The sequence below is a fragment of the Canis lupus genome, chromosome 20, assembly GCF_048164855.1.
Source record: "Canis lupus baileyi chromosome 20, mCanLup2.hap1, whole genome shotgun sequence".
Taxonomy (NCBI): Eukaryota; Metazoa; Chordata; class Mammalia; order Carnivora; family Canidae; genus Canis; species Canis lupus.
Window position 1 is genome coordinate 38,860,960 of NC_132857.1, and position 21,901 is coordinate 38,882,860.

At 35.7% G+C, this 21,901-nt stretch overlaps 1 protein-coding gene across 4 annotated transcripts in view; it reads right to left on the reverse strand.

Moving 5' to 3' along the window:
* The window catches only part of DPP10 (dipeptidyl peptidase like 10), a 1,275,784-nt gene that overhangs the window by 297,987 nt on the left and 955,896 nt on the right, over positions 1-21,901 (reverse strand). For all 4 annotated transcript variants that reach the window (XM_072788965.1, XM_072788964.1, XM_072788966.1 and 1 more), the window contains one exon: positions 381-475. In XM_072788965.1, coding sequence (XP_072645066.1) covers positions 381-475 — 95 coding nt within the window. The remainder of the gene's footprint in view (positions 1-380; positions 476-21,901) is intronic.

Genomic DNA, 21,901 nt, shown 5'->3' on the forward strand with positions numbered 1-21,901 from the left:
AAGAATGAAAAATGAAGAGTAAGAAAAAAATTGTGGTAACTTGTATTAATTTTTTTTTTAATCTTGACATTCATATGAGTGACCTTACATAGGAAATACTGGACAAAAAATATCCATTGTAGGGATATTTTATTTTTGGAACCATTTATTCATTGACTAAAAAGGGGGTATATGAAGATAAATGGGGAGACATGAGGCAGATGGTCACATGGGCATTTCCTATTAATAGATGTACTGATTCTAATGATGTGTCAAACCCTAACTTTTTACCTGAAATGTGTTGCAGGTGCTGGAGCTGAAGAAGAAAAAAGTTATGTGCACCGAGAGAGCATTTTAAACAATACTGAAATGCATAAAGTAATTAATCTTTCATTACTTACAAAAGTTGTGTTTTCCAATAATAACGTGGTGGCATTTGTTTCTATATTCAGTTTAATGACATGTCCATTCTCGCTTTTATACACCACATCTGTATCTGCAACAACAAAGATATTAACAATTGACAAACAGATTGACTAGGTAATATAATAAACTATAAAGGAGAAAATGTGCATAATAAGCAGGCACATTAGAACAATCATTGTTAGCCTTTAATAACTTGAGCAAATTTTTGTACTTGGCTCACATTAATCTTCAACGATCAATAAGCCTGGCTAGCACATGGTCTATTGTGCAGTGAAGACAGGGTTAGTGAAAGGGCCACTCAGGTTTCTGGTTTAACAACTGAAAATTAATTAAAATATGGAAAATCTGCTGCCCACTCTGTGATGGAAAGAAGGGGCAAAGAAGTGCCTCCCATTTCCAAGGCACTGTTACTGAATCATGATCTAGTTAAATTGACAACGAGGGCTGCCAGTTTACCATAACTCCACACAATTCTGAGCTACTCCTACCAGACCATCCTCATGCAGACTTTTTACTGTTTCCAGTCTTACCACTTCTCAATTCCTTTCCAACCTTTCTCCTTAGGAAATTTGTCCCTAATATTTTATCTGGCTTGTGTGATCACAGATCAAAATCTCTTAAATTTGTCCCTGATTTTTTACCTGGCTTATGTGATCACAGATCAAAATCTCTGAGACTGTTGGCATGCCATTGTAACCTCTCTGTCAACTTTAGGAAAATGATGTTTTTATTTTATTTTATTATTTTATTTTATCTTATTTGATTTTTGATGTCTTCATTTTAAATAATTGCATTGCTTCTGGATAGTTGTTGATTTTATATATATTTGAGTTCAATTCAGCCACATTTGTCAGCAAATTAAATCTTCTTAAGAATACCTCATGGAGGGAATCCCTGGGTGGCTCAGTGGTTTAGCGCCTGCCTTCGGCCCAGGACATGATCCTGGGGTCCTGGGATCGAGTCCCGCATTGAGCTCCCTGCGTGGAGCCTGCTTCTCTCTCTTTCTCTCTTTCTCTCTCTCTCTCTCTCATGAATAAATAAATAAATAAATAAAATCTTAAAAAAGATAAAAAGAATACCTCATGGATGCCTGGTGGCTCAGTCAGTTAAGCATCTGACTTTGGCTCAGGTCATGATCTCAGTGTCCTGGGATCCAGCCCTGAGTAGGGCTCCCTGCTCTGTGGGGAGTCTGCTTGTCTTTCTCCCTCTGCCTCTCCCCCCACTTGTGCTCATTCTTTCTCTCAAATAAATAAATAAAATCTTAAAAAAAAAGAATACCTCAGACTAAAAGTATCAACAGAAGGTAAAACTACCAGAGAGGATACTTGGGAGTTAAATATACATATATATTCATTTTCACATTCATCTAACTTAGAAAAAATTTAAACAAACTAAATATTTATGGTAGATTCAATATTCTCTTCCCTAAATGAATATAAAAGAAACATCCCAATCTTTGCTGAAAAATGTTATTTTATTTCTTTCACCCTGAAGGTACATAGATCATATGTGTAAAGTTTGATACTTCTTTGATGACTATGACTTAGAAATTACCTAAATAAGCTTATTTAATATAATGACTTTTTTAAAAAAATTAATAATATGGGTGTAAGAGGTTCTAAATATTTTCAACCTGTGGGACGCCTGGATGGCTCAGTGCTTGAGCACTTGCCTTGAGCTCAGGGAGTAATCCCAGGGTCTGGGATCAAGTCCCCCATTGGACTCCCTGTATGGAGCCTGCTACTCCCTCTGCATGTCTCTGCCTCTCTCTCTCTCTCTCTCTCTCTCTCTCTGTGTCTCTCATGAATAAATAAGTAAATAATCTTTAAAAAAATAAATATTTTCAACCTGAATAATAAAAAAATGAAAGAAATATGAATGTACCCCATGATAAGGAGGAGTTATTGCTTTTGGGTAGAAGAGAGATATGCCCAGTATGAAGACAAATAAATTTAATTATTTGTAAACATGATATAAATAATGTAATGCCCATATAAAGAATTATACTGGCTGGAACATTAAGTAGTCATCAGTTTTTATCTTCTAACTTAAAGAAAATCTTTTGCTTCTTGGTCAAAGTAGTTGATCAATATATAATATATATTATATGCATATATATGTATTATATTACACATACATGTATAAATTAAACATATATACATTCACATTATACATCATACATATTATATATTACACATAGAAATATATATATATTACATATCACACATGTATGTGTGTGTGTTTGTGTGTTAAAGGGAAGATAACCAAATAAAAGAAGACTTGAGTGCTTTTTCTTGTTTTATGATAATCTTCTTTCTAGTTTTACTCAATTCTAACCTTTTGCATGATATTGCATCTCCCCAATCCTCTGTCCATTTTTGGAAGAAAGGCGATATTGAAGCAGTCTGAGTCCACTATCCACAATAAATGAAGTTAAACAAGATACAATTTTATCAGAATAAGCTTTTCTGATTTGTTCTCTAGTTATTTCAATATTACAAAAAGCTATATCTAGAAATGACTCTCCTATTAAAGTTATAGATGGCACAGGAAGCCAGTAGTTCTTGAGCTCAATAAGGACAATGACATGTTGGGTTGGGAAAAACAAACAGTGCTTTAAAAAGGGAGGAAAATAGACAAAAAAGATTTTCAAGTTACTATCTGAAGTGGACTGTATGGGGAGAAAGGCAGTTGTATGTGATATTTAAAATAAGGCCTTCTATCACCTTCTGAACTGAATCAGCTATAAATAAACTATGTTCTCCTATCATTAACTTTACCTGTTGTCTATTCTAGTGATGTAAAACAAATCTGAGCTCTACACAAAGAATAAATATTTATTTTGATTTATATTTCTTTCCTTTTCTCCCTTTCTTCCCTATCCTGTACTTCTGATCACAGCTCAATAGCAACACTGGTCACCTGTGTTACTCATTTGGTTTTGCCAGCTAATTCTGGTCTTCTGTCTTTGAGCTCTCAATTACTGTTGCTTGAAAAAATGAGTATGATCTCAATCAAGACTCAATCAAGACTCAGTCAATCAAGACTTCTGTTATTTTTCTTCATATTCTCAGTTCTGGATCACTTCTAGATACTAAAGGAAACTGCCATCATTGATTAGCAAGAAGAGCCAAAGAGCATGTCTTAACAAGTCATCCTTGTGATATTTTCACTATAAATTAAGAGAAAAGGGACTTTACACCTTCTACTGCACAGTGAAGGAAAATAAAGCCAAAAGCCATCAATGAACGGTTCTTCTCCTAAGGGGCAAGCATATCGTAGAACGTCAAACAGGGGGCAGCCCTGGTGGCTCAGCGGTTTAGCGCCGCCTTCAGCCCAGGGCGTGATCCTGGAGACCTAGGATCAGTTCCCACGTCAGCCTCCCTGCATGGGGCCTGTTTCTCCCTCTGCCTGTGTCTCTGCCTCTCTCTGTCTCTCATGAATAAATAAATAAAATCTAAAAAAAAAAAAAAAAAGAAGAAGAATCTCAAATAGGGATGAAGTCTGTGGACTTAGGGAGGAAGAAGAGCTCAGAGAGCATCTGCAGTATGTATGATGGTTCATCTTTAATGGTAAGGATGAGTAACACATGGCCCCACAGTCTCACAGTAAGAGGAAACTCTAAGCCAATGATGGATTGAATCAGGTTTAGAAAGAGGGTAATTAATCTTTGTTTTCCTTAGAACCAAAGTAGAAGGAAGCAAAGCTTATTTGAGAAGATAAAAACTATATTTAATATTTTAAAAGTAAATCTTGCTTAATTATTTAGACTTGAAAAAATGTACAGAGATTTGAGATTTATAAATACCTTTAGAGCTGCACATTTGCAAATTTTCCTATTAGATTCCCAATGCTGAATTAGAAGAAGAAACATTTTTAATTCAAGTGTAACTCCGTAGCTTAAAATTTAATACAGATTTCTGCATGAATTATTTTAAAAGCATCTAATATCTGCCTTTATTAATTCTGTTTAATTTTATTTTCTGGTCTTTAAAATGTGGTCTTCTGGGTCTCATATTTATCCTACTTTACTGTTTGATTTACAATCACTAGTGGAATCTCCCATTTTGATACTCCTGTTACTGCATTAATAAATTACTTTCTGGAACTGACTTCAAAATTGTCATGTCATATTTTGCTTAATATTAGGTAATGAAATACTAGTGAATAAGAGCAATGAATAAAGTACATTAACCCAGGAAGATTAAGGTAGGTATACTTGAAATATTCTTAAAACACAGTACTATGCATGTCTACACAGTACTTTGATTAAATAATCTTTCTTCCTTTTCAGCTCATTGAAAGTTAAGAGTCAATTATCCTGAACACATATTTGATTCAGTCAGCTTTTTTTAAAATATTTTATTTATTTATTAATGAGAGACAGAGAGAGAGAGAGCAAGAGACACAGGCAGAGGGAGAAGCAGGCTCCATGCAGGGAGCCCGACGTGGGACTCGATCCCAGGTCTCCAGGATCACACCCCGGGGCTGCAGGTGGCACTAAACTGCTGCGCCACCAGGGCTGCCCTTCAGTCAGTTTTTTAAAATGAAAAGGTGTAACAAGACAGAATCACCATCTACCCTCTCCATCCTGAGCTCCAAGAATGTATGTTTAGTATCTGTCTCCCTAAATTATTATCACTGTAATTTCTGTCTACCCCCATTTTCCTTAATGTGTCTAAAGAAAGGGAAAACATAGTAGTATGTTTTAGGTTAAGATCACTCAGGTAAATGTAATCTTTTATTTTCTACCTCTTCAATACAAAGCAGATAAGTAAAGCACTTCACAGAACAGTTCAATTCTCAAATTGCTAATGAAATTAGCCTCTACATCCACCTCAAATGTCAGGACCAAGAATCAAAGCAGCGTACAGCCATAATATTTTATTTTGAGTTACTACATATTCTAGCCCATGAAAATAAGTGTAAAGATATACAAACAATGTTTTCAGAAACTTAACGAAAATTAATTTACCTGAGTAATAGGCTCTTGAAATGGAACAAATTTCTTAATTATCAAGCACCTCTTTCCTTAATGCTAACTTCAAGATGCCTGCCTCTCTGTCCACCAATCCTAACCTACTACATCATGAGATGTGCCCAACTCCAAACTCATTCTCATATTGAAAATCTGTCTTCACCACTCAATCCCAGATCCCTAGCCCTACACTTACCTCCCCACACCCACCCAACCAGTTCCTGTTTCTGGACATTCTAAGACTGTCAAAATATCCTCCACAACTGCAGTAGGTAATAAACTCAGCTCCGAATAACAGGTTATACTTAGGGTTAACAGCAGACAAAATTCACCTCCCATGCATGTCCATATAAAGGCATTGTTTTTCTGCTGATAACAGAAAATCTGATAATGTAAGTATGCATTCAATTTTGACATGATAATTTGCTTTGGATATTTGCTTTGGATAGTTCAAAACAAAATATACCATCTATCTATAAAGAGAGTTTTCAAAAATTGAAAAAAAAGCTTGGCAAATAAATTATTTGGGAGATGTTAATTCAAATGCGACCTTCGTTTTAAAAAATCTGTTTTTTTAAAAAATCTGTTTTTGGTATCTAAAATGAAAAATCCACAGCATCTGATATAGTTTTAACTCACAAGCAATAAACTGAACAAAATTTAAAACCGGTGAAATAATATCATGAAATGATTATCACAGGAAAAACTAAAATGCTTTTTGAAAGAATTTGTTAAATATCAAGTTAAGATTTAATCATTAAACATTCAAGGGCCAGTCTGGAATATTGAGCTAATCAACTCTGAAACGCAGCAGATCCCTCATTCATCTCTCCTGATGAACTGCTCACAAGCATGCAAAACTGTCCTCACTTTTTGAAGAGCCCCAAGCCTGTCATGTATTTACCTGTGAAAACCAAGGACATCTGAATGGCTTCACTATCCTGTCAACCTCCAAAACACATCCTATACTTACTCCTTTTTCTCTAGACTTCTAGAATGAGGTAATCTTTCTCTTTTGTAGCCAAACCACTATGCTCTGAACTTTTGAATATCTTTAATATCTGGTACTTCTTGCCAGCTACTAGTGCTTTTCATAGTGTATATTTTTATTTTCAATATTAATAATAGTAACAATAATATAATAATGATGATGATGATGATGATCAGCTCCATTCAGCTCTTTTGCTCTCTCCCAGGATTTTTGTCTCCCTTCACAGTAACCTTCAATAAGCCCTCTACATAATGTTTCTGTGTCATTCTGGGTGTCTTCCTTACATACTATTCTTTGAATTTCCCAGCACTGTAGCTGTGTCCTCACTCTACTGAACTTGCAAACTTCCAACATTACCACCGGCCTGCAAAAATCAAGTCAAATATGCTCTTCCTCCAACCTTTCTTCCCAACTCCCTTGCTTTGCAGTGTGTGATAATGATTAAGTACACAAAGATTTTAAAATCATCTTTTCTGACTTTGAACCATCGCTTTGCCCTGGAATTATTTCCTCAAAATTTGAGTACGTCCTAACTTCCTTCCTTGCTTATGAAACAGAGACATCCTTCCAAGCTCAGCTCTGAGCTTTATTTATTTAATTTCCAATTGCTATTCTCTGAGTGATCCTTCCTAATCAGACCTTCCTATATTGATTCTTAAACTTTCAACTCAGGTTCTGATCCCACCCAGATGTCAGTTTTGTATTTTCAGTTCTATGCTAGATCACATAAATATCTTGCAGGTATATAAAAGTCGGTGGACTAAAACTACACTCCTTATATTTATGGATATACCCTCCCTCAAAGTTCCATATATATTATCTCTTCACTTCCTATATTAATAGTATTCTTTACAACCTTTTGCTTGGAAGATTGTTTTAATTTTTTACATTTTCTCTAAGCCTCCAATTTATACTAATTACATAGTCTTACACATTCTAAACATTTTGCATTTCGTCATATGCACCATAAAGACTCATGGTTTGCTATTAATAAAGTATGAAATGAAAGACTGGCACTCAGGTTACCCACTACTTGGCTTCAACATATATTTATTTACATAGTTATTATCACCCGACACCCTAAAATAGCCCAGATCATCTGTTGTTTACACTTGTTCACATATTTTATACATCACCCTCATTCTACTTTGTTTATGATACTCACTGCCCAAGTCCTGCCCAGATTCTGTGTCTTTTTCTAAGCACCGTTAACCCAACACATCTAAAGTCCTCATTCAATCTCTTTTCTGAACTTCATGTTAGTCATTTAACAATTAATCATATACTTCATTAAAAAAGTACTGTCTATTTTTATTTAGTTTTGATGTGTTGTTTTGGGTTTTTAATTACTTTCTAAACTCAAGAGACATCATCATGTTCCTTTGAGAACTGAGACTATTCACACCCACACATCTTACTATCTATATTAACATGAGTTTACCATCAACTGTCTGCATTAATATAACTTTAATATGTCAGGAAATTCTTACAGGAAGACGAGGTTGCAAATCATTTCATCTCCCCAGTTCCCCACGGAACTTTTTCGAAAACCCATTTACTTGAAAAATAGACTGTTCAACCAGGGCCCACTAAAGTAAGTATCTCTTTCTTACAACAATACATAGTTCAGCCAAATGACTGTTTAATATTTGAGATCCTCTTCCAAACCCTCACCGCCTTGAACTCATCAATCCTAAATTCTTACCATACACACTCACCCAATTCCAATCAACATTGATAGTGAGAGATCTGTCAAGACAGATCCCCCCTGGGATGCCTGGGTGGCTCAGCAGTTGAGCATCTGCCTTTGGCTCAGGGCATGATTCTGGTTCGGGGATCAAGTCTCACATCGGGCTCCCTGTGAGGAGCCTGTTTCTCCCTCTGCCTGTGTCTCTCTCTGTCTCTCTGTCTCTCAGGAAAAAAATAAATAAATAAAATCTTTAAAAAAAAAATACCCAAAACCCCATACACACCCTGCTTGGTCCTCCTTTCCATATGCTACTCACTCACTGTCAAGACCTTGATCTCCTCTACCAAAGTCAGCAACAGCCTCAGTTGTTTCTTTGATGAATTTCTTGGTGGGAATCGGGGGATAGAACCAGCATTTAGCCGTTTGAAACTTCTATTTTATATAATATATATTTACATGATATGTATAGTGTATATCCCATTGAAGGATCTCAAGAAATATTTTTCTCTGCTACAAGACTAAATCTTTTCACTATCTTTCATATTTTTTTTTCACTGTTACAACTTTATTTAGAAATGTATTTAACACCACTGACAAAGACTCCCTCCTTGACCAAAATTCAGCCAGACTCCTCTGAGTGCTCTTCTTGACTAGTCCTTGACGACCTTGGTCTACCTTTAGCACGAATCCTACCAAGTCATTTTAGTAAGAATACCTCCACCACTGATGTCTAATCAAATTCCTCATCACCCCCCACACACACCTGTGAAATCTAAGTACTTGGCCTTGTATTTAAAGAGAATCCTCCTAAATAAATAAATAAATAAATAAATAAATAAATAAACAAACAAACAAACAAACAAATAAATAAGGAGAATCCTCTTAGGCAAGTTTAGTAAAAATCCCTTACTCTCAATAGGTCCTCTTAGTAAATTCTTTTCTTTTCTTTTCTTTTCTTTTCTTTTCTTTTCTTTTCTTTTCTTTTTTCTTTTCTTTTCTTTCTTTTCTGTTTTCTTTTTTCTTTTTCTTTTTCTTTTTTTTTCTTTTCCTTCCTTTTCTCTTTCTTTCTTTCTTTCATTCATTCATTCATTCATTCATTCATAAATTTTCCCTACTACCCTCTCACTCTGCTCTTTGACAATAAATCTCCAGTTTATTTGTGGTATTCAGAGTTCAGTTCAGTCTCTCCCCCTGTTGCCATAGTCTTACCTCTATTATAATAGTCATGAATAAAGTCCTCCTTACTATTTTGACAAGTGTCAGTATTTTTCTTTTGACATTACCTTGGAAATCTAAACTTAGGAAACCTACTTTAATAATATTCTGGTATTAAATTTAAATTATATATTATGTATTCTAAAATAATATGTTATTAATATTAAAATAACAAATTTAATATAATGTAAATTAAGTTATATATAAAAATATATACATATCAATAAATAAACTTTATACATACTGTTGATCTGTGAACAACCCCAGGTTTGAACTACACAGGTCCAGTCATATGCAGATGCTTTTCAATAACATTATCAATATATTTTCTCTTCCTTCATGGTGTTCTTAAAAAACATTTTGTTTTCTTTAGCTTACTTTATTGTAAGAATACAGTATATAATACATATAAAATAGAAAATAAGTGCTAATTGACAATTTATGTTATTGGTATGGTTTCCAGTCAATACTAGGTATTAGTAGCTAAGTTCTTAGGGAGTCAAATGTTATATGTACATTTTTGATTGTGTGGAGGGTCAGCACCTCTAACCTACATGTTGTTCAAGGAGATACACACCCACACACACACCCACACACACAGTAGGTTTAGTATGCCAGACTGAGTAAGGGACAGGCAGGGCTAGGCAGGGAGAGATAGGTAGGGGGCCATGGAATCAGGCTCACAAAAATCCCAAAAAATGTGGAAATGAAAGGAAACCAGAAATAAACAAACGGAGCACCCTGTTCCAAGTGCCAGAGATGGGGTCTTGTTATAACAGCTACTTGTGACCAACAAATAATTACAGGATCCTAAAAAGGAAGTAAGACATTGAAGGTGCTATCATTAGTCCTTACTCAATGGTGGTATCAATAGATGTTAAAAGGATTTAGGTTCCCTGATTCTCTTTCAATAAAAGACCAAACTTACAAGCCCTCAGTGGCTACCCTGTCAAGATGCCTCTCACTCCTGAGAGCTTTCTCTGTATCCGTGCTAAAAAACGTCTGTCTCTTTACTCACTCTCCTTTGTACTGGAGATTAATTCTTTGACTCCATGAGACAAGAATCTGCTCTGCCGCTTCAAGACCAGTGGTGCACAATCTCTAGCTATGGCTGTGGACCAAACCTGGGCTCACCAAATTTGGCCCACAACCACATTTGTTTGTTTGTCTGCTTATCTTTATCTTTGGATGCTTTCACACTATCATTATAGATCTGAATAGCTGCAACAGACCAAATGGCTGACAAAGTCTGAAATATTTACTCTGGTCCCTTAAAGACAAAGTTTGCTGGCCTCTGTGTTAGACTATTAATTGTTTGCCTCCTTCAAAGAACATACTTTTCACTCAATGTATTTATAAATGTTAATTTAGTTACTTATCATTGCAATGTCACAAGAAGAATGTTCTTCAGATCCTCTAAATATCTATATTTTCTGAAGAGTTTTGTTTTGTTTTGTTTTGTTTTCCAACCTGGCAGGAGAAATATATTTGTCTTAAAATGGTTGGAATTCTTGGTAACTAGGATAAAGTCAGGTGTACAAAACAAATGCATTTTCCTAAAAAGTAATCAGAATAAAGGCCATCTTTATTTAAAAGTCATCATAATTGTAAGCAATCATTATTAATTCATATGAAAGTGTCAATCCTATAAATGGCACTTCCTGTAATAAAAAGCCCTTTCTGGGCTCAATAATGGAGCAGTTGATGGCCACTCAGCTAAATTATGTCTTTTTGATTTGTAGCTAAAATGTGAATAGCAGCAATTTTCTGATGATCATTTCATTCTTTAGATTATTTGTAAAAAAATTCACACAAGAGGAAAATAAAACACCCCTCTCTAGAATTTCAAATATTTCTTGTCACCAGAAGGTTTGTTTGCATAACAGCAGCATAAGTACCACAATGTAAGTGGTTCTTAACTTTCTTCAGTTAAAACCTACAGGAGTTTACCAAAAGCTTTCTTTAACTTCAGACTCCTATAATCAAAGATCTGCTTGAATGGTCGTCTACTGATGCCAGAAGGCAAAAGGAAGACATACACAGATTAAAATCTTCTCTTCACTGAGTATCTCATGCAAAAGGAACATAAAAGTTGCATGTGTTCCATAATCCTAAAGACCTAAAATTCTACTGCAGTTGAAATGGGAAACAAAGACATAATACAAATTATTAAATTTCCTTACTACCTACAGCCCATTGACAAGTCCTTGAAACAGGCAGAGGGATCTTTCTCTAGGGACTCAGCTTCTTGATGTTAATACTTTGCTAAGATCTAAATGCAATCTTAGCTGGACTCCCAGGCCCTGTATGTCTACTTTAAATATAAAAATCCCTTTGGAAACTTCTTTTTATCTCTAACCCCCAAGATACATGTTGGTAATCACCTCCCAAGCCTATGACCCACTGATATATATCTAAATGGTCTCAAGACTCAGGTTTTATTAGATAGTAATAAATAACCTTTTATCAACAATAGGACCCTCACCCCCTAAGGTCCTGGAAACTTTGCTTCCAAAATTCCTTAGAGACTTACATTATCCCTTACCCCCTCCCAACTTGAAAGTATATAATGGGCCACTCCTCATGACCCCAGTGCAGTTCTCTCTGCCCACAGGTCCTATTCTCATGCTTTAATAAAATCACTTTTTTTGCACCAGAGAGAGAGATCTGGTGCAAAATTCACCAGAATTTTTCTTGGCCATTAGCTTTGAATCCTAATGTCTAACATCTTTCCTACATCAATCACAGTGATACTTGCAGAGAACAGAGCTCATTTTAAAGTAAGCCCTAAACCACAAAATATACAGGAAAAAAAAATAATAAGAGACTGAGCAAGCACCTAAAGCACTGTTCTGTCCTTTAATTTTGCTTTTGTTTTAGCCACTATCAACCTTTTTTTTTTTTTTTCTCATTCTGAAGATTAAACTGGGCTGATCTCAGCCTCCAACTGTACTTTTGGAGGAGGAGCCATCAATCCTATACAAAGTGAGAGTTTCTTACATCAGGGTTCTACTCCTGTAAAGAGCCTCTCTGTAAAAATACCATCTGACCTTCACCACACTGCGTTAGTGATTTGTCTGTTGCTGTGAGTAATAAACTCTCTTTGTCTCTGATGCAAAGGCCTCATGTTTTATATACAGGTTAATTTGCAAAGAGGGCAAACCTCAGGTCCTTGCATTCACTTAAAAGCTCTTATCTCTCATTTCTAAACATCCTCCCATTTTCTCTCAAGGTTTTAATTTTAATATTAATTTCTACATCGCTAATAAAATAGTGATGCATAGTGAAATTTTATTAATGTAATCATAAATCAAATAATCTTTTATCAAACTTGGAAATTAAAAACTCAAAATGAACACTAATTCTACACATCCAATTTATGCTCTCATACTGAGACACCGACTACCATTTAAAGCTCTGAATCACACCAGTTAAACATCTATCTGTGCAGATTTAGTCACCTATCACTTAGCTATTTTGGTATCCCCTTTGGATCCTTCCTGGCTGGTCCATGCACTTAAGTCAATTTCCATTAACTACTGACATTGTCCCAAAGACAAACATGTTTACTCTCTAATATCTTTGATAAGGCTATGACCTTCTTCTCAAGATGCAATGCTCTGCCGTGGTTCTTTCTGTTGAATGGCCATACAATTTTATTCTTTGTGCCTATTCTGGGCCAGCTTATCTTGGACAGATTTTGTTATCCCATGGAAATGTTTTCCTGTCATGTTTAATATCAGCACGTTCAAAATGGCAAAAGACAAAGACAGATGGTGATTTTACTTATGTGTGGAATCTAGAAAACAAATGACTAAGCAAATAAACAAAGAGCAGAATCAGACCTATAAATAGAGAGAACAAACTGGTGGCTGACAGTGAGGGATGGGCAAAATTGGCAAAGGGGAAGAGGAGGAGTTCAGGCTTCAGTTATGAAACAAATAAGTCACAGTAATAAGATACAGTATAGGAAACATAGTCAACATTGGAATAGTGTTGTAGGTGACAGATGGTAGCTACACATGTGGTGAGCATAGCATAAGGTATAGAGAAGTTGAATCACTATGTTGAATATGGAAACTAATGTAACATGTGTGTCAACTGCACTCAAATTTAAAAAAAAAAAAGGAAAACAAAAAAGACATGAGGTCAAAGCCAGTAACTTGTGGCATCTTTATGATTGTAAAGTATTATATATTCACTACTGAAAACTGGTATAGGGCAAATATATCAAGGAAAATACTGAAAATGTTAATGTATTTCCTCATAAAATATACAGTTGAGGTCTCATTGTATATCGGAGTTTGCATCATTTTTTTCTCTTAAAATTTAAGATTAGGTATTATATCCCACTATTAATAATTCTCCATTAGCTATTTCAAATGCCTAACATTTTTCAGCCCAAATGATACTTTAGAAAGAAAAATAAATTGAAACATGATAATTGGTAATATCAAAGAGGAAATTGGCAATATTTAGAATGTAGGAAAAAAGGAAATGTAGATAAGATAGCCCTGAATATAGTTTCATAAAGTAGCACTGAAGAATTTTGTTGTCTGGCAAACTAATTCACACATCTGAACAACAGATGCTATGGCTCTTCAAACGCATAATGGCATACCTTTATCAATTTCTGCATTTTTCAATTAAATCTCAAGAGACTAAAATTGATCACTGCACTCCAAGAAGCATATAATTGAACCATAAGGTAAAACTTCATTAAATAGAAAATTGACTTAGTTGAATAAGATAGAAGCATTGCATTGATTTAAACAAAAACAACATTGAAAGACGTGACAAAGAGAATAATTTGAAATTCACATACTCAAAGACAGCCAGACCCTGGAATGAATAACAGAAATGGAAATGTTAAATATATTAAAATGTATATAAGATAATTATCAACATCAGAAAACTATAGTTAGTCCTATGGTTAAGTTTAGTGGAAATGGGGCACTAACTTTGGGCAGCAGGTTTTTGTTTTTGAGTTTGGATTAAGTCACTTCTCAAGCATTTTTAGGCCTTTCTTTTCTTTAACAGAGTTAAGGTTCATGAGAAAAACTCAGCTGATTAAAGAAAGATGCTCATTAAGTCCAAGTAGTAAAATGGTTTTAATCATATTTTGTCATATGCCAAGGATGTAACTTAGCCAACTATAAACAGCTATTATACAAATTGATGTTCTTAGGAAAAAATTGATCAGATAAGAATATTTGGGTAAGTCACTGTTATTATTTTCTATTTCAGGGTAGGAGATGGGGACAATTAAAGGATTCTTTTTGTTTCCAGTATCAAAAGCCTCAACCTAAATGGATATAATAATAATCAAAAAAGGATTATACTGTACATTTGGCTTCAAGAATGACTTGATGCAGGAGCTCAAATGATCCCATCGGGGGCATGGATCTACTTTACTGAATTTTTTTCAAATGGCTTCATTGAGATAGGCTTTCTCTTCACAATCAAAAGATGGCCGTAACAACATGGAAAGCTTACAGCCTCTTACTTTCAAGCCCAACCATAAAGATCAAAATTCTTTTTTCCAGGATTCTCTATTAGAGATTCATTGCTCTCATTGTTCTTGACTGGGTCAGGTAGACCTTCTTGCCCTGGAAGTTAAGGATTTGCAATATATGAACAGGCACAGGACTAAATCCCATGTCCATTCATGCCAAGGGTTGAGTATTAATTTTTAAGAAAAAAATATTTTGTGGACTTCAGAAAAGGGTCAAGTTTGGCCAAGTGATAACAGATAACAGAACGATTACACAGTATATGTGCTCTGTGAATGACTAATTTCACATATGAAGGATGTTGTTTAGAACAAAAACAATGCTTCTCCAAACCTATCATAAATTGGTGTTTTATTATATAGGAAAGTGAAGGAGAATTGATTGTGAGAGTGAATGAGAGTAGGTAGAGGGTGGTATTTGGCAGGAGCAGAATGGGTTCATAATAGGAACTATATCACAGTAATTGTTAAAATCCTGAGAAAAAAAAATCAAGTTTGCTTGGGGTCCTGCCATATTCCCAAACCATGCTTCCCCTAGAAAAAAAAAAATGATTTTGCCTAAAATGACAGGACTTTTGTGGCTCATTGGGGAAGCTTGCCAGGAGGACTGTGTGCTTTTGCCAGGATGTGTAGTCAGAGATTTCATTCTACTGAGAGGGGGAAATCATGCTGGCAGCAGATCAGTCTGAGACTGCTGAGGGGATATATAGATGCACATCCTGGAAGAATTACAAATTTCCCTCAAAGTTTCAAGTCTCCTGTTGAGTTGTTAAGAGTTATCAGATTTGCCAAGGAACAGACTGAATTTACAAATGAATCTTGCCAATAAGGATAAACTCTAAACATACTATTTAAAATGAATCACTTAGTATTACAACACTAACAGTATGTACTTTATTACCATGTTTATTTCCCTCAAACTACTCACATTAACCCTACTTATGATTATTGTGAACCAAGTCTCCCTTGCTAAATGCCATAGACAAGTTCAAAATCCACCCCTCCACCATGAATCCTTTCCAATCAATATTTGTTATACTTATACGTGTGTATACATACATATATATACCTGTATCATACATGGGCATATTTTAAATATGCAAACATTAATCATACAGATATACATTATATAATTGCTTTATCAGTAATTTAGATACATCACTTCTATAAAGGAGTCCTGAGAATAAATAATAATAATAATAATAATAATAATAATAATAATAATAATAATTAACTCCAAAATATTCTGAAGAGCTGGGAGGAACCAAAGATGACCTCTTTCATTTCATTTCCAATTCTTTCATTTTATCCATGAAAAATTAAAGCCACAGAAAACTTTAAAAAAGTAAACATTTATTGTGTCACAGTTTCCATGGGTTATTGAGTAAGGGACAGGCAGGGCTAGGGAGAGAGAGATAGGTAGGGGCCATGGAATCAGGCTTACAAAATAAAGTCCAAAAAATGCCGAGATATAAGGAAACCAGAGATAAACAAACAAACCAGAACACCTTACCCTAGGCATGGGTAGAGAAGATATTTTTTATGACAGTCAGCCTATGACCAACAAAGAATAACCAGACCATTAAAGGAAGGAAAGGAAAAGGAAGCCATTAAAGATGGTATCATCAGTCCTTACTCAAACCAGGACATCACATAAATGATAAGGCCACAGGCACCCTGGTCATTTTTAAATAAAACAGCTGTCCATGGGGACCCAGGATGGCAACCCTGTCAGGACACTTCTCATTCCTGAGGGTTTTCTCTGTATTCTCACGTAATAAATTTCTATTGCTTTACTCACTCTCTGCGAGATTCATTCTTCAACTCCGTGAGACAAGAACCTAGTTCTTGGGCTACATTATGAGCCCAAGAATGTTTAGCTGGGCCCTCTGCTCAGGGTCTGACAAGGCAACAGTAAAGTATGAGCTGCTGGGAAAGCCACAGAAAAATCAGGGTGCTGAATAAGTAACTAAGACTCCTGGTTTGGGATGCAAGTTCAGCCCAATTTCTATGACATTGGCTATCTCTTAAAAAATGACAGATGCTTATACTGCTTCCTTAAGCTAGCCCTATAATCTGGATGTTCTTTTCCCTTTCCCCTTAGCTTTAAATTTCAAGAACCTCCTTCATGAAAGTAAGAGAGGCACTACCATGTCACATGTCCTGGTGAGCAATACATTATAGTTATAAGTGTCTCCCTACTACTGTTTCCAAGATGGATTCAGTTGACCCACAGTAGTCTGTTGAGGGAGCGCAAGCGTCGTGGTGCTCCATCCATTCCTTGGGATAAACACATTGATGATAGAATTAATTTTTTTTAAAGATTTTATTTATTTATTCATGAGAGACACAGAGAGAAAGGCAGAGACAGAGGCAGAGGGAGAAGCAGGCTCCATGCAGGAAGCCTGATGTGGGACTCAGTCCCGGTACTCTGGGATCACACCCTGAGCCAAAGACAGCCACTCAACTGCTAAGCCACCCAGGGGTCCCGGATGATAGAATTATTAAGAAAAAACATGAAGCATGAAGGTGCTTCAAGCCTGTTGGACAAGTCGTCCCACACTTTCTCTTCTAACTCTAATGCACAGGATGGTTCCCATTTCTCAGTTTAAGGAAGGTGCTCTGGGTTTTCTTAAATTCTCCACTCCTTGCCATCCCTCCAACTATGATTTTTTTAATACTCAACATCATATTTAATTCAAGCCACCTGTTTGCACAGATGGCAGCTTGCTCACTTTTATGCAAAAGCTAAAGATCTAGGCCTGACAAAACATGAGTTAAATTGTGACTTTGCTTCGTTTCTCCAAGCTTCAAGTGAATTAAAGAATCAGAGAGAACAGATGTCTCTCCTTACACATTCTATTTCACCTTTTTTGTCTCCTATCGTCTTCTGGAAAACACAATATGAGATCCTTTGCACTGAACATTATGTTTCTGCTTTAAAAAGATGCACCTTTCTGTCCCTCTTCTTAATGTGACACTTACTGTCACATCATTAAGCAGATAAGAGCCACAATCTGCAGATCCTGCCTCACTTCACCTGTATTTTACCTTCATAACATTTGCTTTGGGCACAGCTGGAAGCATACACGTGATTGACTAGCAGATAACTGTGTTTGCAGATACGATACAGAAAATAAGCACTATTTTTTATCCTTATCAAAGTGTTCTGATATACCAAGTAACAAGATAATACACACAATGTTTCAATCTATGGTTAGACAAGCCACTCATTTATTTAAGTGTTTACCATGTTTCTGAGGAATGTGAAGGAGGAGGAAAAAAACATCAAAAATCTTCAAATAAAGTTATGTGGTACATTAAAAAAAAGAGCCACCGGGCAGCCCATGGCTCAGCAGTTTATTGCCTGCCTTCGGCCCAGGGCATGATCTTGGAGTCCCAGGATCGACTCCCGCATCGGGCTTCCTGCATGGAGCCTGCTCCTCCCTCTGCCTGTGTCTCTGCCTCTCTCTCTCTCTCTCACTCTCTCTCTCTGTGTCTCTAAAGAATAAATAAATAAAATCTTAAAAAAAAAAAAGAGCCACCATTTATTACTGTCTGCCGGAGCAAAGGCGTTTCATTAGGCATTTATACTTATCTCATTTAATTTTTACAATAATGGTCCTTCTTACATAAGAGAAAATAAAGTTGAGCCTCAGGGAATTTAACTAACTGGCTAACACTCCACAATTAAAAGAGTGGTAGAGCCAGAATGGTATCAGAGACAGATTTAATTACAATTTGATGATGATAGCTACAATAGCTTCTCTTGGGGATGCCACTTTCCTGGTCTCCATCCCCTTCTAGCACCCTACCACACTCACCAGTCTGGGATGGTGTCCTGCCCTGACCTAGAGCAGAGAGAGAGGTAGGTCATTGACGGGGCAACTCCTGAAAGTCCTTGCAATATTCCATTCTGGGGAACAACTGGGGTCTGAAGCTGGCAAATTCAGGAGCATATGCCTCCATGTCTATTTTGCAGGTGCATGCTCCTGCTCCTTTCGCTATCCCCAGGAAGAAATTCGGACAGAATCCTGTCCGAAACTGAGCTAACAATGCCATGGCATCTGGGTGACTGTGGAGCTAGCCCCAGCTTGGCGGGTGCAGACCTACCGCTGAAGCTCAGCTGGAAGAGTGTGATGACCTCTACAGTGCCAAAGACAGACAATGAGGCTGGAAAAAGATGACCAAGCCCTCCTGCTCTTATATGAGACTCCATGTGGTCATATGAAATATTTATATATGTGTTTTTATTTTTAAAAATTAATATGTTGTTTTCCAATTATTTTGTGATAAAATACTCATAACACAATTTACAGTCTTAATGGTTTAAAGTGTACACATGAGTGGTATTAGGTACATTCATTTTGTTGTGCAGCCATTACCACCACCTATCTCCAGAACTCTTTTCATCTTCCCCAAACTACACCTGCTTAACAGTTACTCTTCAATATTCTCTTCCCACAGCCACTGACAATCGCCATGCTATTTGCTGTTTATATATTCCAACTACTTCTATGTACCTCAGAGAAGTGGGATGGTACGGTATGTGTCACTTTGTGATTGGGTTACTTAGCACATCTTCAAGATTCACTCAAGTTGTAGCATAGGTCAGAACTTTCTTCCTTCTTAAAGATGAGTAATATGTCATTGTATGTATATACAACATCTTGCTATCAATTCATCCATCAATGGAAACTTGAGTTGTTTCCATGATTTAGCTATTGTGAATAATACTGCTATAAACAGGGATGAACAAATATCTCTTTCAGTTTTGGGGAGATATACCCAAAGCGGGAATTTCGGGATCACATGGTAATTTTGTTCAATTTTTTTAGGGCACTCCACTCCCTAGGTGCCCTAACCACACTGTTTTCCACAGTGGCTATTCCATTTCACATTCCCACCAGTAATGTACAAAGATTCTTATTTCTCCACATCCTTGCCAACATTTGTCATTTTCTGTTTTGTTTTAATAGTAACCATCCTATGATTGTGGTTTTGATTTGCATATTTCTGATGTCAATATTGTGCATCTTTTCATGTGTTTACAGTTCACTTACAGTAAGTGTACCTTAGAAAAAATGTCTATTCAAGTCCTTCATCCATAATCCGGTTTTTGCTGTTTCAGAGTTTTAAGAGTTCTCTAAATGCGCTGGAAATTGATCCCTTATCAGATATATGATTTGCAAATATGTTCTCCTATCTTGTGGGCTGCGTTTCCACTCTGTTATTAGCACCTTTTGATGTGCAAATCTTTTTAATTTTCATGAAGTCTAATTTGCCAAATTTTAATTTTGATCATCAGAGCTATTGGTGTCATATCCAAGAAATCACTGCCAAATTCAATGTCATGGAGATTTTGTACTATGCTTTCTTCAAAGATTTTTATACTTTTAAGTCTTCAATTTAGGTCATGGTTTCATTTTGAATAAATTTTTGTATATAGTGTTAGGTAAGGGTTCAATTTCAATATTTTTCATGTTGATATCCAGTTTTCCCAGTATAATTTGTAGAAGACTATCATTTCTCCATTGCAGGATCTGGTCAAAAATCATTGACCATATATGAGAGGGTTTATTTCTATTCTATTCCATTGGCATTTATATCTGTCTTTATGTCAGTACCACAGTGTTTTGATTACTGTAGCTTTCTGTAAGTTTTAAAATCAGGAAACATGAGTCCTCCAACTTTGTTCCATTTTTCAGGATTCTTTTGGCTATTACAGAGTTCCTTGTGATTCCATATGAAATTTAGGATGGGTTTTTCTAATGTTGCAAAAAATACTGTTGGGATTTTGAAGGAGATCACATTGAATCTTTAATAATCTGATATTAGCACAGTTACCCATGATCTCTTTTGGTTACTGTTTGGATAGAATACCTTTTGTCATACTTTCACTCTCAATTTATTTGTGTGATTGGATTAAAAGTGTGTCTCCTATACACAGCATATAGTTAGATCATATTTTTAATCCACTATGACAAAGATAAGATTTTTACCTTTCTATTGTGTGTGTGTGTGTGTGTGTGTGTGTGTGTATATATATATATATATATATATATATATATATTTACTGGTAATTTTAAGATATTGCTGATAATGAAAAACTGATTTCTGTCATCTTTCTATTTGTTTTCTATATGCCTTATAGGTTTTTATTCTAATTTCCTACATTAGTTTTCTTTTACGTTTATTTGATTTTTTAATAGTGAAATGTTTAAATACCTTTCTCATTTCCTTTGGGGTATATTCTGTAGCTATTTTCCTTATAGTTACCATGGGAACTACACTTAACATCTTAAAGTTAATAACAGTCTAATTTGAATTTATACTAGCTTATCCTCAATAACATACAAATCTCTGTTCCTTTACAGCCCCATCCCCACCAATTCTAGTTGTGGATGTCACAAAATTACATCTTTATATATTGTGAATCCAAAAACATAAACTCTGAGTCTCTGTTGCTAAGTTCCAAAGAAGCTCAAGCTCATATAGTCTCTGGTGTCTTTTATTCACTTTCTGCCTCCATGAGCTGAATCCTTTAGAGCCTGATTGAGAGGCAAGATGACCCTCATGACATCCTATGCTTTTCTCATGTGAATTCATTGCTTTAGTTTTTAGAGCAGTCTGGTGCTAAGATTAAGACTGTTGAAAAAAAGGAAAGTTTCACTTAAACTTTCAGAAAAGTTGGGACACCTGGGTGGCTCAGCAATTGAGTGTCTGCCTTCAGCTCAGGGCATGATCCTGGTGTCCTAGGATCGAGTCCCACATCAGGCTCCCTGCATGGAGTCGGCTTCTCTCTCTGCCTACGTCTTTGCCTCTCTCGGTGTGTCTTTCATGAATAAATAAATAAATTCTTTGAAAACAAAATAAACTTCCAGAAAAGTCTAGGTCCCCTATTATAATTTTTAAAAATCCACTTTTCTTGTTATGGACTTTCAGTAGCTAATAGAGCAGTGTATATTTATACTTGGTATTTCCCTTCTAAAATTATTTACCTGAGGTTACAAGGTATAAAGAATGTGAATAATGACAGGATTTAGCCATTCGTGGATTCAAGGACTTAATGTCATCTTACAGCCCCCTAAATTCCAGTTATATTCTTAA